The sequence below is a fragment of the Melozone crissalis genome, unplaced genomic scaffold, assembly GCF_028551555.1.
Source record: "Melozone crissalis strain CALT ecotype California unplaced genomic scaffold, PUWL_Pcris_2 ptg000014l_1, whole genome shotgun sequence".
Taxonomy (NCBI): Eukaryota; Metazoa; Chordata; class Aves; order Passeriformes; family Passerellidae; genus Melozone; species Melozone crissalis.
In genome coordinates, this window is record NW_026535792.1 from 12,491,154 (window position 1) to 12,506,824 (window position 15,671).

The following is a 15,671-nucleotide window of genomic DNA, read 5'->3' on the forward strand; positions in this document are numbered from 1 at the left end:
TACATCCTAAACATGACCAGATTTGTTATCAATTTCCCATTCTCTCAGAATGGGAAATTGATAGCAAATGCACAGAATAATAACAATTGAAATTGATAACAAGTGCACAGGATACTCTGTTTTTTAGTTAGTTCTAAATATTCCATGTTTAATTCAAACTGTGAATTTCTATTTTCAGAAAAAGTAAATTTTTTAATTATTTGAAATGTATTTGGTTTTGCTCAGTGTTAAAATGTTATTGATAAGAAAAGTTATAAGGAAAGAGAGAGAAAAATTTAAATTTTATGTATGTAAAACAATACTCAAATTGATATACTTAATGGCAATCAAATTCTAAAGATCACTACATAAACAAGTGAACAATATCCAAAAATGAAGACCTGATATTTTCTATATCAAAGCAACTCAAATTTAGTTGAATATATGTAAATCTACTAACAATGGAAGTGTGAATTGAAGCCAATAAATCAGCCAAAATAAGCTGATCTTATGGAAGGTATTTCTTCTGAAAATTAATTGTTAAAGGTACCATAATAAATACAAAAACCCATTTCATGTGCACCACACCATACAGGTCCTATTTCTTGGCTGTCCTTCTACATCTTCCAATTCTTTCGTCTCAGTGGTTTTTTCTAGCACAGCTTACAGGAGCAGACCTTAGATATCCAGGGATGTTGCTTCATGTCATCTGGAAAAGAAATGCACGATTTCATAATGATTTACAATTTGAAGCTTAATGATTTTACAATATACAGGTAATAGCTGAGACTTTGTTTCTTTGTTACTAAAGTATATGTTATTTTACAGTCTTTTTATAGAGTAACAAGCTCTATAATTTTTGTAATGGAATAAAAACTTTAAGCACCCTAATATTAGCATTAAAAGGTGCAGAAATCTACCTCCAGAAGACCGTTCACATTATATCTGATACACGACAGAAAGCAATATGGAACCAGAACCAGCTCAAGAGAATGTATGGCATTCCTCAAAACTCTTCTTCTGCACAGACTTCTGCTTCTTCCTTTTGTTTTAAAGGAAAGTGCTCCAGTGGATCAGCAGAAAGACAACTTCTATTTTAAATTAAGAGAATTTTATGTTTTCTCTGCAAAAATAATTGTCAAATTATACATTTTTTTCTCTTAGCAGAAATAATCCTACAATAGCTGTGGACAGAAGTAATGTTATATTGTAATTTAAACCTGTCAATTAGAATTCCACAGAACATTTTTCAATCACCAATTTTTATCTTCATCATTTCTTTGAAGTTGAGGTATGTTGTGACCTGAATTTTAAATATTACTTGCATTAGAAGCACTGCTCAAACAGGTACCACCACACCTCTCATGACTATATGAAGACTGAGAAAGCAGCACACATTATTTTATTCCTATCTAATGAATACCTTGTAGATTTATCATATTATCTATGATCTTTCTGTCTATCTGTATCATAGACACAGAGCCATAGGCATTTTCCTGATGACTATTATGCAGTCTTCTGAGTCTACAGTTAAATTTGCTATTAAAAAAACAAAACCGAAAGCAAACAAAAAAATCACAAATCAAACCAAAACATATGAGTCATGATTTTAGTAACCCAGAACACTGATAGGACATGGCACTACATCTGCTGCAGTGAAATGATGATGAATTCATCCATGCCTACACTGGAAATTCCAGAGCTTCTTTCTGGAATAACTCCTGGGCATTGACATTTGATACACAGTCCCTGGGCCAGCAGTGCCTGTGACCAGTGGGCTGCCCCTACATTGCATCTTCCTCCTGCTCCAGCATCCTCAATAGAAAGCCTCCAGCACCCCATTCCCAGGTCAGTCCTCATTTACTGCCTCCTGCTTTTCATGAGCATGCAAACACAGAAAATCATGACTTTCTAGGGTGCTTTGTACCTGGAAATTTACTGAATGTTGACTTTTACATTCTGTGTTCTGATCAACAGAGGTGACACAATGCTTATTTTAAAGACACTCTTCAGTGGATGGAACTTGGGAGCTGGTATGTGAATATTTGATGAAGTAATTTTAACTTGCCTGATAAGACAGTCACACTTTTAGTGCTATATTTTCAAGCACAGTGTGCTAATAATACATTTTGATTTCTATTTGCAGCATTTCTGCCTTTCACACACTCTTTCAGGAACAGTCAGAGACCTTTCCCATTTCTGTGCCAAGGTCTCTAAAAATGACAAGCAATTAAGCAAGACTGTGAAAACTGCTTGGATTTTCCCTATTATCTGTTATGCACCCAGAATTACATTCTGTCCTGAAAAGTGAAAAATTGAAGAGAGAAAATTTACTATGTGCAGTGGTTTTGGAATGAAGGGATGGGAGAGATCATGAGCTGCAGAGGGTATCAGGCAGAGACTGTCTGATACTAAAGGCCATAAGCATACATGGGTTTTACCATTTACATGGTTTCCATCCAAAAGATGGAAAACACTATACTTTCCATCTACAGCTTCCAATTCAATCTTCCATTAGTGAGGCTCATTTTCCCTCTATTACCAAGTGAAGTAATAGTCTATTTCCTACTCTACTGCAATGTGTCTTTTGGGGAAAATAAGAGGGAAGAGGCATCTGTGTCTACATGGTTTCTTGTGACTTCAGCTCAAATCTATTCCTTTTTCCCACAGGAGCTGCACTTGCAGAACTGTCCTTAGTGGGACTGCCCCACATATGAAAGCTAAGACACCTCAAACTGTGTTTAGTCCTGCTACATTCCTCTTAAATTTTTGACTAACAAAATTCAGAGCATTTTTAATCCCCTCTGGAACCATTTCAAGCAACTTCCTTTGGAAAAGATGATCTGCATCTGGGGTGTAAATTTTCTACCACTGTTTATACAAGAAAATTCAGATGAATAGCTCAGACCTAGAAGTTGAACTAACACATCCATGGACACTCACTTTCAGCTTCTTTTTCAGTTTCCTTAAATGTGGAAAATTTGTCTCATAAAATGGAAAACTGCTGGGAATATTTATTTAAAGAAAGAAGCACTTTAAGGGGTAGTGAATTCTTTAGGGGAGATTGATATGACTAAAAGTCAAGTTCTACAGAAAACTGTTGCAATTCTTATCTGATTATTACTTTCAAGGCCAGAGCAGAGACAGATTTGAAAAGCCAAGGCTTTGCATGTCAAACAGGAGTAGTCCTCAGCATGTGGGGAAAAATGGCAGTGATAAACCTACTATTAGGCATCTGGGAGAGAAGCCCAGCATCTCCTCTGTGTGGGGCCTAAAATAGACAGGAGCCACTATCACAGATAATGGCAGCCTGTAGCCACATGGAGGGAGAAACTAAAATCCATTTCACTTAGACAAGAAACTGCAGTCTGATATTTACCTGTGTCCATCACTTGTGAAAAATGTTTACTGTGAATTATCCAAGAGAAAAGTGCAGGTTGAGGGGTTTCATTACCTATCTGAGAGTAGTTCAGATCACACATTAAACACAAGAAATCACAGGTAAATCTTGGATTGGTGTCTTGGTTAGTCAAATGGATTCCTGCTATTCATCTGAGTATCTGCCTCCTACAATTGCTGGAGGCCAATGTGCAGTGAAAACATTGTGCAGACAAAGAAAATGTGAAAGTAAAACAAACAGAACAAGCTTCATGTTATTTTTGAAAACAAAGATCACTTTAAAAATAAAGCTCATTCTAATGTCAAGGAAAGAGACTGCACCTTTCACCACCAAAAACCACAATGTACAGAGAGATGTGTTAATGGCTGCTCTACAGCCTTCCTGAATCTGGTAGAAGTAGTAATAAAGAACCCTTTCTAACAATAGTTGGAATTCCTTCCAGGTATACTGTCATATTTTCACCTTTTCCTCATTAGAAGAGATAATCAAATAAATATATTTCTTAACATCACTTTTGCATCTATGACAACATCTTGTAAGTGAAGCGCAAGAGACTCTTTATAGATTTATTAATAAAAATTTATAAGTTTGTAAGTTTGCCCAGACTTTGAATATGTGTGAGAGATTCTTAAGTCACAGGTTTCACCAAACAAAATGCTGACTTCCCAAGCACTCTCAAGTTCCATGATTCAAAGTTAAAGCACCTGAGAAAATCACAGCCAACTGAATGTCATATTATTGTTCCAATGTTTGCTACTAAAAGTAAATGGTAAGCTTTAAGTAAATGTATTGTGTTACCAAATCTTTCCTTTCAAACAAGCACTTCTGTCAGAAGTGTCTTAATTTCTTATCACAGAATTTCATCCGCACAAGGAGCAATAAATAATTCATGTTCCTAGCTCTTTGTTGTGTGTCCCTGAACTGCACAGAGCTGGAAGGCTGACAGCTGTGTCAGGACAAGCACCAAAGATCTGACATGACAAGTGACTAACAAGTTTCTTTCAGTCTATAGTGAAAGAAGACAATGGCATAAAGTGCAAAAACGAAATCCTGAAACAAAATGAAACTGTTTCTTTCTCTTTACCTAAGTGTTTGCTATGAGCTTATTTCCGACCCATAACCTCTGGTCATTTTATAGTACTGCCCAACCCCCTTTACTCCTCACATTCGCCTGGCCATTTACGCCTGTCCACGGATCAATATGAGCAATTCTTGGAGAAATACGATGTCTCCATGACAACCAAGCCACAAATTCTCAGTGGAAAGCAGTGAGACCAGTAGTGAAATCTCCTGAGGTTTTCAGACCTATAAGACAAGATGTCTTAAAATGCAGGAATGGACAGAAACAAAAGCCAGAGTAATTCATTGTTTATTACTAGTTTAATGATGTCAGATGGACCGGATTGGAACTCAGTTTTTAAGTTTGGATGCTTTATCAACATGTATTTTTGCCAGTCAATATTCACCTCCTGAAAGGCTTTTATTCTTTCCATTACTTCATATAGATATGCAGAGTGAGGAATTGGATATGTAAGTTCCCATCCAAAAAGGTGTACTTTGCCAGAGAGAATTAATTTAAGGTTAAAATTAGTATTATCTTTAAGGTACATTAATTCTCCCCTGAACACTGTAGTGCCACCTTGCTTTAATCCTTTCTCATTTCAAAACTGATCAAATCTTGGACAATCCATATTTCGGCCCATAATTGGTGTTGAAATGACTACAGATGGTTTCTCAAGGAGATACTGAACACCACAGATTGTCAAACCTGGCTCCTTTCTGAGTAGATTACCAATTTCTTTCTAAATCTCATGCTGGGTTCTGCTGGACAACATTGAGTCCAAGTCTATGTGGTTTTAAAATTAATAGAGATTTACAATTCATTGGTTTCAATTATTGTAACATATACTGGTGTTCATTTCTCTGGAAAAGATGAAAAGGGAATGTAGTTCAAATCAGGTATATGACAGTAGTTGAACTCCCAAGGAATCTTGGAAGAGTGGAATGTGCTGAAATATAATCCCCCAGACATGGGTCCTATCCGGGTTCTGAGATGACTTAGGGGACCTGACATGGATTTCAGACTGCACCCTTTGACTGAAAATTAAATCTCAGCAGTGTTCCTTGGGGAAGGATCAGGGGACTGTTGGCAGCTGCCCCCTGTCAGCACAGGCTGCAAGATTTGGAAATCTCTTAACTAAGCTGACAGGCCGCAGAGACGATGAATCAAAAATATGATACACGGATCAGCACACAAAGATGCAGGAGGGTACAGAGAAACCAGATAAAACGGGAAGGAAAATACCAAGTGAAGAAAGATGTTTAACTCTTTCACTAATGAGGACTGTGCGCAGGTTATGTTTGTGCTGTATATGGATCAAGCTCACAGTTTGCTTAAAAGATCTTGGTATTTAGTCGCACAGAATGTTTTTAATCAGCTGTGACTCGATACAATTTATATTTAATTGTTTCCTTTTGGGATTCATTTAATAAATTTCGTAGATGTTCCACAACGAGAAAGATAATGAAACTACATGAAGATAAATCTTTCGGTTACCAAAAAGGATGCACTTTATGGATGTTCCTGTATTTAGCTGAATCAATGTTAAGAGTCATTAAAATGAAATAATGATTGTGAGCTGATTTAAAGGAAAGAATCAAGCTATTTAATGCCACCAATTTGCTTTCCTCCAGAGATACGGTGTTTAAGTGTCCACTGCTGCATTCAGCTGCAGTTTATACAGTACTTCTAATTTTTCATAATCTCACGCTACCTTCAAAGGGTCAGACATCATACATATATTAAGTAAGCAGTGTAGTCCAAAAGTAATTATAATGAACTAGTAGTGTCAGCTCTCTTTTTGGTCATAAAGCCTTTATCCTTTTTCAGACCTGAACTCCTGATGAAAGAGGAAAGGATAACAGCTCCACACTGTGACCCCTGGAGGTGACCATTAATTTGACATTGCAGCTGCTAAAAAGGAAACAGCATTACAATCTGCTTTTTTTACAGACCCAAAAGCTGTGTCAGATTTATCACTTGATACTTGGTGGTTGTCTTTAAATGCCTCTCACCTGGACTCTCAGATTCTTCCAAGACACATCTGTCAGACGTATCCTCCACATCTTGGAAGTTTGCCGACTTGGAGCTCTTGTCATGCTTCAGCACACTGACTGCTGCAATAAGAATAAAACAGAGGGAGAAATGTAATGTATGCAGAAACCAACACTTCCTGCTTTTCTGCAGAGCCTTCAAATGCTGAAGACATAATTTGTAAACACAAATAATAGATTGAAAAAAAAATCCCAGAAACACAAACTACTTATATGCAACCACAGGACAGTTGAAAAATCTAGAGACAAGAATGTGTGCAGTTTGAGGCATCAGCTTAAATGAGGTCTCTTTGAAGTAGTAAACCAGTTTTCTCTTACAGAATCCTAAAATAATAAAATAATTAAGAAGGCAGAAAAAATGCTTATCTGTTTCACCAAAGAAGGCAGTAAACAATGTAAAAGATCAATCAGATGGTTTTGTAATTACTGGAGTCATTCAGCAGGGAGAGAAATGGTTTATGTTTTAAAATGAAAATATCTTGTATACAACAAGCTGGAATGTGTAAGAAAATTACTCATAATTCCAAAACGCAGTAAAACCCAGACTGAGTTGCAGTTTAAGGATTACCAAATTTGGTTATATGTTTTATTTAACTGCTAAAAACATTTCCATTTCTGAGCATTCAAATATTTTCAGGGCAATAATTACCAGTCTATATATGACTTTTTAATTCACTTGGCTTTTGAACAAAATCTCATGTAACTTTTCTTGAGGAGAAGAGGGGTCCTTCCCTTGTCAAAGTCATTTCCCTCCCTTCTGCTTAATATCACTACATGGAGCCACAAATACAGCTTGAAGATGAAGTACAATTATAAGTAGTATATTATAGAATACTAGCACAGTAAAGACTAAATCTCCATTTTGCTGTTCTGTTAAAACTCTTACCTGATCCTATTTCCTAAGATAACAACAGTGGCTAGAAAACACTTCTTTTTTTGTAATATCTAGAAAACCAAGCAAAATTCCAGACTTCTGGGGGATGGAGATACCAATGGTTATGCACAATCCCCATGTTCTTCTGTCTTCTTTTCAAAAGAGAAATTTCTTCCTTATAAATTTTGATAGTTTTTTTTTTTTTTAGAGCCATTAAATATTTGCTGAAGGATTATGTAATTTGAACACCTATTTAAATTTTCCAGGATTATGAGTGAATCAACAAGGCCTCAGGGCAGTATGCAGACATGAGGAGCTCAAAAGACACATATTCCACTTCAGTGCTCTGTGCTTTCCATGGGTTTGCAGCTATTGATCCCAGGTCACCAAAAGGTTCCATCATTCTTGACTCTTGCAACTACACAGAGTCTGTTTGAAGCAATCAGGGCTTCAATACTATTGTGGAATTAGAACATTGAAAATGTAATATTAAAACATAATATATAAAAAAATCTGTGATAGTGATACCATGCATTTCACCTGAAAAAAACAAAAAACCAGTAAATTTTGCTTAAAAGGTTTCCCTTGGATAGCAACAAATCAGTATGTAAAGCCCAGGTAAAGCATGAAGTGTTGACATGATAATCTGCATGGGGTGAGTTGACACTGAAGAACAATTACAGTAACAAATAACAAATGCTCTTTTTCACACATAAAAAACACACATAAAGGAAGAAATGTCTTTAAAGATATCTGTGCTTTTCTCTCTTTAAAACATTTAAATAATTTTTAAATACACTAAGTGAATATTCCCCCTTCAAAAGAAAAATTGGAATATACAAGTATTCATATTATATTTAAAAACAAAATAATTTTATGCCAAATTTTAGAACACTTTTTTCTAAAACAGTTCTTCGTACAGTGGAGTCAGCTGCACTGTGCTAAGTGACAGATTGAGTCATTACAGCTGCATGAATTTAAAAGTCAGAACTACTCTGAAGTAGAACAATAGGAAAATTTCCAACAGAGTACCCTGTGAAGAGAGAGAGAAAATAAAAAGTACAGCTATACCTTTGGAGGGAAAGCAAAAAAAATCACAAGATCTGTCTGTTTTGGTCTAATAGTAGTCACCTAAAATTCAGAATCAGCCTTTCAAAATGAGCTGTGTATTTTTACCCAGTCAAGAACTCTCATAGTGAACCAAAGAGGGAAGACACTTCCAGAGCACCAGAATCAGTCCCAGGCAGGAGCTGGCAGAGACTTCCCTAACTGGAAGTCTGTGCTGCAACTGCCTGCATGGGACTAAAACAAACCTGCTCAAGCGCTCTGCTCCTTCCCAGGCCACGTCAGCACAAGTCAGATAATTTCAACTGACCAGCTGGATTTTACAACACAGTACTGAACAGTGCTCTTAGTCAAGACACCAGATTCAGCTGAGCCATAACTCAGAGCATAACAAATAAAACACAACTAGAAGCAGGTCCATACACTGATGAGGTACCTCACAAGGAAGGTGTGAAATGAACAAGACAGAAACCAAGACAGGACAGCAAGATGATTGGACAAAGCAGGAGGATTTCCAGTTGGTCTATCTGATTAGATACTGCAGAGATTTGGGGAAATCTGGGAGAGGATGGAGTCATTAAAAGCCAAGAAATACAAAAATAAGAAAAGGAATGACAGGCAGTGCTGATAGAGCCGAAAAATACCAAAAAGCATGAAAAACTTGCAGTAATAGCTGGTCATTAGGAACAGTTTAAAGGGAATGGAAAGCAGGGGTGGACAGGGTTTTCGTGGGGGACAGAGACAGAACTCTGGACAACTTTTGCAAAAACAGCTGCCAAAGAAGGCAGTTCAGCAAGTGTGAGTGAAAGGAGGGAAGTGCTTGTTTCAGAAAACCAGGAAACAGGCTGGGATGGGGTCACTGGTGCGACTAAGGGAAGTCTCCCTCAGCCCTGTCACCTGCTCAGAAGGACACACACCTCCTTAGGCAAAACCAGGCAAATAAACTTCACACGACCCTGGTTTATGAAGTTACATAATAAGTGCACGCAGTGAGCAAGAAAGGGACCAAGGCAGAGACCTTCAGATCTTTCTTTTCTGAAACATCACGTTATATGCTCAACTGGAAAAAAAAGGTTTCTTAAAAATATTGTAGAAGAACAAAGGGAATTGAAAAGTTAAAAATAAGGAAAGTACAGTCTGGCCCAAATAAAGAGTGAAAGTAAAAATGGCATTATATAATAAAGGAAAAATATAAAAAAAAAATCTCAGCACTAACACATATTTTTCTGCATGTTCTCTTAGGGGAATAGGACTTTATGTACAAATATCAGTCAGAGAAAAAGTGTTCTGAATTGTTTATACTGAGAATGCTGATGGAATTTAAGTAATTTAAACATAAACAGTGTCATCTTTATTCAGAAGACACTCTGTCCTACTTTGGGTTTAAATGGACCTTAAAATTACTTTTGCTTCCCTCTGAAAGGTAATCTCTGTAGTCAAAGTGACATATATAGAGTATAAATGAGCCCCAAATCTACGAGTCCTAAGCAAGTTAAAAACTATATCTGATAACTCCAATAATATTTTCTTTCTATTCAGTGCAGTGTCATTTCCATTGTTATATGGACAGTAGAGATTACCTTTGTTAGCATGGAAATGAGGTAAAAGCACAGATTTCATTGAAGCAAATGACCTTGAACTTAGCATATAAAGATGACATAAATCTTCATTGCACAGGATCAATCTTAAGAATTGTAGTACTTTTTTCTGATGTTTCTTATTGAGCTCTTAGGATTTGTTTACTGAACTTGATACCCATTTTCTTACATTATTAAAACAGAAGAAGTCATTAATATAGATATGGGATTTAGAATAGTAAAGCAGTGTCATAGACAGTAGCATTTAATGAAACATTTATGTACCTAGTTTCAAAATATTTAAAACAATTCCACACAATAAAAGCAAACGATTTCCAAAAAGATACTGGTGATCTGTCATTAAAAAACAGCCTCTGAACAAACTGTTGAAGCTATTCTTTGTGAAGATAGCCTAATCACAAAATACAGCAACAACTCACCATGGTCATTTATATCTACACGTTTGGTTGAAACTCTGAAAAGCCTTGTTCCACTAAAGTTTAGAAAACATGCTCTGCATACCAATTTTTAGAGGGCAGACACAATGGAGAAAGAAGTTTGCATAACTCAGGCAAATAAACCATTTAGCATTTTTCTGATAAGATGCCTGTGTTATTGATAAAGTGGATTAGTGACTTAAAGACAGTCTGTCTGCAGGGAAAACAAGAGATTATTTGTCATTCAAAATGACTGGATAGGGCAACAAAAATTATTTTTCATTCGAAGATGTTAGGCAAGAGAGGATTCAGGTGATAAATATATTTAAGGTTCAATATGAAATACAAAGCAACCTGAATCTAAATAAAACTGCATGGGGAAAAAAAAAGCTGTAAAAGAGAAACAAAATGGTGGCATTTTTTAATTTTTGTAAATGGATAAAAGAATTGTGATGCAATGTGACTTCTGAGCTGTTTGGCTTCTAAAGGCACTTACTGTATTATACTTAAGAAGCTTGATGGAGCAATAAATGCTTTGAGTACTATTTTAAAAGCACACTTCATAGATATCATAAAAATATAATGAAAAGTTCAAGAACAGCCATATTTGCTGAGACCAAAAATTATCAGTTTAAGAGTCCAACAACCATAAAAAAATATTTCATCAGAAATTTCTCCTTAAGCTGAATCTGAAACTCAAGGAGTTACAAAGAATTTTTGCCCCTCCTGTAATACCTCACAATAGATACCTGTTTCATAAATTTCTTCAGTTTTTCCTTAAATGTGTAATTTTTGCATCCTTTACATCCTACACCCTAATTCACTTTGAAATGGCAAACTCCATAGTTTTCTCACACAGGAAGGCACCTCATTTTGTCTGTCTGCTTATTCCCTGTTGGCGTAATGTGCAACTTCTTGTTTGAGAAAAGGCACAGGTATGAGCCCAGCATTCTCTCTCCATAACCCCCGTGGCTAAAATTCTTAATTTTCCCTCTTTTCCAGACTGATGGTTCCTAATCCACTTTGCTTTCTCCATGTATTTCCAGCCAAACTAAAAGGGTAAGATTATTTCACAAATATTACAAGAAAAGCAGAACACATTGATGAGCCGCCAAGAGAACTACCAGCAGAAGCTCTGCAGTCCCAGAGACACAGGAGAGGCAGACAGGGAGGTGACACGGTGCAGATGGAGCTCCCACCCTACCCCTGTGCATGTGATGCTCCTGCCCAGCAGGCTCCCAGCAGGCAGGAGTCTGCCCGGGTGGGGCTGTGCCCCTGGTGCCACCAGTGCTGAGCACAGCTCAAGGATCACTCACAGTTCTCCAGGTGACACTCCCCGGTGTGGTGCTTGCTTTTGTTACCACGCCAGGAATGCTGTTGACTCATGCTCAGCTTGTGATCCTGAGAAATCCTTGTTTCCTGAGAAACTGTTATCTTGCTTTTTCTTCCCCATCCTGTCTCTTTGCAGAAGATTAATCCTACCTCAATTTAGATCCCTGTCCTCATCCTTATTGAACTGAACCATATTTTCTTCTTAGGCCATTTCTCAGGCTCTACAAACCAAAAATTCATTTCAGTGACAGAAGACATCAGATGCTGGTCATTTCATATTTTAGTGTAATTTGAAAAAATCTGCACAGATGTATGTAGTTGTCATTTAATTGAGAATGGCTGGTTTTTATCTTCTGATGATTAAATATCACATTGGCCCAATTTCCATTACATTTTAATTAAAAAAAAAGAGAAGAATATATTAACCTAAAGAAACATATTATTATTCTGAAGTGAATGCTGCAGTACATGGAAGTTGAAATAAGCCAGTAGGGAACCAGCCAAACTGGAAGGTCCTGGACTTGAATCCATTACAATGAATGCAGAAGTAGGACCTGATGGCAGAGCTCAGTTTGCAGAACAACCAACCTGGGAAGTCTGAACTGGCTCTTGCACTTCAAAGCCACCTGCAAACAGAGCTCATGCCACTCGCCAAGTGAATTACAACTAAAGAACATTTTTCCTTCTGTATGTGAGAAAGGTTTAAATATATCAAAAAACCCCTCAAAAGTCCATTTTCCTCTCTCCCTATGTCTGTGAGGGCAGCATTCCTCCAAACAGAAAAATTGAAATTTTCAGCAATTCTTTTCCCAATATACCTTGAAGTTTTATTCACCCAGAGGGACTTCTCTACTTCTCTCAACTAAAATATAATGGCATGTAACAAATTATGCTCTCAAAGGACATCCCATTTTTGTTTCATTAGTGCAATGAAACATTCACTCAATTTTAAAGCAGTTGTCTTGATCTTAGTTGTGATTTATAGCAGATTCTGTCCATGTATTCTGTGTAGTATATATTATAAAACACCTAACTAGTTAAATTTGTCTCTGTGGGTTCTGCTGCAAGAAATAAAATACTTTCCCATAAAATTCCACACAGCATCTACTGCACAGCTCTGAAGCACAAGCTTCTGTAAAACTTGGGAGGATTTTAAAAAGGAAACTGCAAGCCCAAACTGCCTCTTATTAATTCTTCTATTGTTATATACTGTTTCTTCTTCTCAATGTCCTCTCTGGATAGAAGGCCTAAAATTCTCTTTTCCAATTTCCCTAAGTGTGTCATTTAATCAAACATGATGTAAGACTGAATTATTTGATTAACATTGTTTATCCCTCTCTCATTTTTTTTTCCAACCAGTAATTGGGAGACAATAGGGAAGAAAAATTTGATTACAAAATTAGTAAAGAAAGCCAAAATCTGCTAGTTACTAGATAATCAGTCTCCTTTTTAATTAAAGTACATAGCATTTCCTCACCTATCCAAATTTCTAAAAATATCACCGAATATGCTGAGATGGAAGGGATCTACAAGGGTCATCAAGTCCAACACCTGGCCCTGCACAGCACCATGCCCAAGAATCCCACCCTGTGCCTGAGAGCATTATTCAAACTCTTCTTGAGCTGTTTGGTGCAGCGCCCACTTCCCTGGGGAGTCTGTTCCAGTGCCTGGCCACCAACCACCAAGGATGAAGAACCTTTTTGTACAGAAATACAGCAAAATTCCCCCTGGTTTCTGTACTTTAGATCAAAAAGTGCTGCAGAACACACAGTGCAGATGTGAATCCCAGCACTGTGTCAGTAGCACCTACAAAACCAACAAAGAAATACTTCCTATTTTTAAAATGGCATACTTGACAGCATAGATATTATTATTTTCATGATGACAGATTGATTTGGTATTCAAATATAAAATCATAAATCAGGAAGCTTGCTGAGGATTCTGGTTTAGTTCCTTTCTACAGAGAAATTCTTGCTATAGATTGCATCAATTTGCTTTTAAAACCAAAACTAAATGAATGTGTGCAGCACGGTTATGACACTGACACATCCCTGTGCATAATATGAGTATTACAGCTTTCATAGTTTTCCCATCTCTCGATCAAAGCTGTCCAAATAGCTTAATCCATGGAAAAAAAAAAATACACAGAGCCTCTTTATTAACCTCTTCTGGCCAGATTATTGTTATTCTTTTGCATTATGGCCTTGGAGATGTATTACTGATAGGGAGGTAAAGCCAACTGCAGCACAGCATGACTCTGCTGAATGGCTGCTGTAGGAAAGTGGAAGTACTTATTTCCAAGACATTTCTGTGATGCTCCCTACTGTTAAAATGTTATCTGACTTTAAAAGATTTTCAGTTCAATTGTAAGCAATAAGTAAACTTAAGCAGTACAGAACCATATACCAAAGAGTTTCACTAGCTGGTCAAACAGGCATTATTCCAAGACACTAATGTTGTATAGGACTGCTTCCTGGTGGCTGAGACCTCTGATTGGCAAAAGACAGTGGACTTTTCAGTCAGCAAGCTAGTTACCCATGGATGTGGCTCAAGGCTGACACACAGATTGACTGGTTCACACTAATTTACTTCACACAGATTCCATTTATCTCCTAGAAGATCCCCTGGCAGCAGCTTATAATGGCATATCCTAGGATGCCTGCCTGCATGAGTTTTTAAAGCGGCAGAGCTTGATGAATCTAAGTCCAGAAAACAGTTCACAGATTGAGGACTAGGTGCAATCAAAAAACATCAAGTAGCACAGCTGGGACTTGCTAGCTTGCTTGACTGGTTTGAGCAGCTGAGCATTAACTACGCTTGCTTTCCTGCTGGCAGCCCTGTGTCACTAGGACAAATCGGAGCACTAGGACAGAGGAGCAGAAAAGAGAAGGAAAAAAAAAAGAGGGAAAGGAAAGGAAAGGAAAGGAAAGGAAAGGAAAGGAAAGGAAAGGAAAGGAAAGGAAAGGAAAGGAAAGGAAAGGAAAGGAAGCACAGATTATCGCATCGCATGGCTACTATTTATAGATGCAGGAATAACTGCATCTATAGATTTAATTTTTTTCCAGCCCTAGGATTAATGAAGTAAATAATGCACTGTTACAAAATAATGCATATTTTGAGGCTGCAAATGTGGAAAATTTTCTTTTGGTCATTGTGACAGTTCCTGGGAAAAAGACCTGAATGAAACTAAAGTTGTTCTCATTTCTTTCTTATTGAAAACAAAATATATTCAATGTACAATTCATGTACATTGAAAAACAGTTATCAATATAGTTGATTATTCATTACAGCAATGTGAGTTACATGTCAATGCATTGCCTTGCCCCGATGGAGAACAACAGACTTCAATACATGCAAGTTTGTAAGCAGTATTTTTAAAAGGACTAAAAATAAAAGGAATGAAAATACAGTCTTACACTCTAGCTCTCCAAACTCAGATAGACAGAGCCTATTCTAAAAGTACTTTTTAGAAAGGAAGCAAAATTTAATATTATCAGAGAATAGCATTTGGCAGCAAATGTATTATGAGAGATCCAAAGCACATTTAGTACTTAGAAGGTTAAAGACTCAGCTGTAGTGCTAGTTGATGAAAAAGTAGGATTAAGGCTTTAGTATGAGTCTTGACATGATCATGTTGTCTGCCTGCTGTCTTAAGCTTTGAAAAACAGCTGGGATCATCTTCTTATAAGCTCCAACTCAAAGATGTTTAAGCAGTTCCAAATCCAATTAAACAGAGGTAAATATAAGGAAGGGCCCTACTGAGCCAAATAATCTTATTTTTTTAATGAAAACCAGCATAATTGCAGGTTACACAACTCCTTAATCTCACTTTAAACCTAACAGACTGCTGCCTTGCAGTGCACATGGCAAGTCCAGTTAACCCAAGCATTCTG

General features: G+C 37.0%; 1 protein-coding gene across 1 annotated transcript in view; it reads right to left on the minus strand.

The window, feature by feature from the left end:
• Nucleotides 1-632: 632 nt before the first annotated feature.
• Nucleotides 633-15,671, minus strand: part of WDR72 (WD repeat domain 72) — an 88,046-nt gene continuing 73,007 nt past the window's right edge. Inside the window, exons 18-19 of the mRNA XM_054272899.1 lie at nt 6,455-6,553; nt 633-688 (exon numbers count right to left, since the gene is read on the minus strand). Of these exons, the coding sequence (XP_054128874.1) occupies nt 633-688; nt 6,455-6,553 (155 nt within the window). The remainder of the gene's footprint in view (nt 689-6,454; nt 6,554-15,671) is intronic.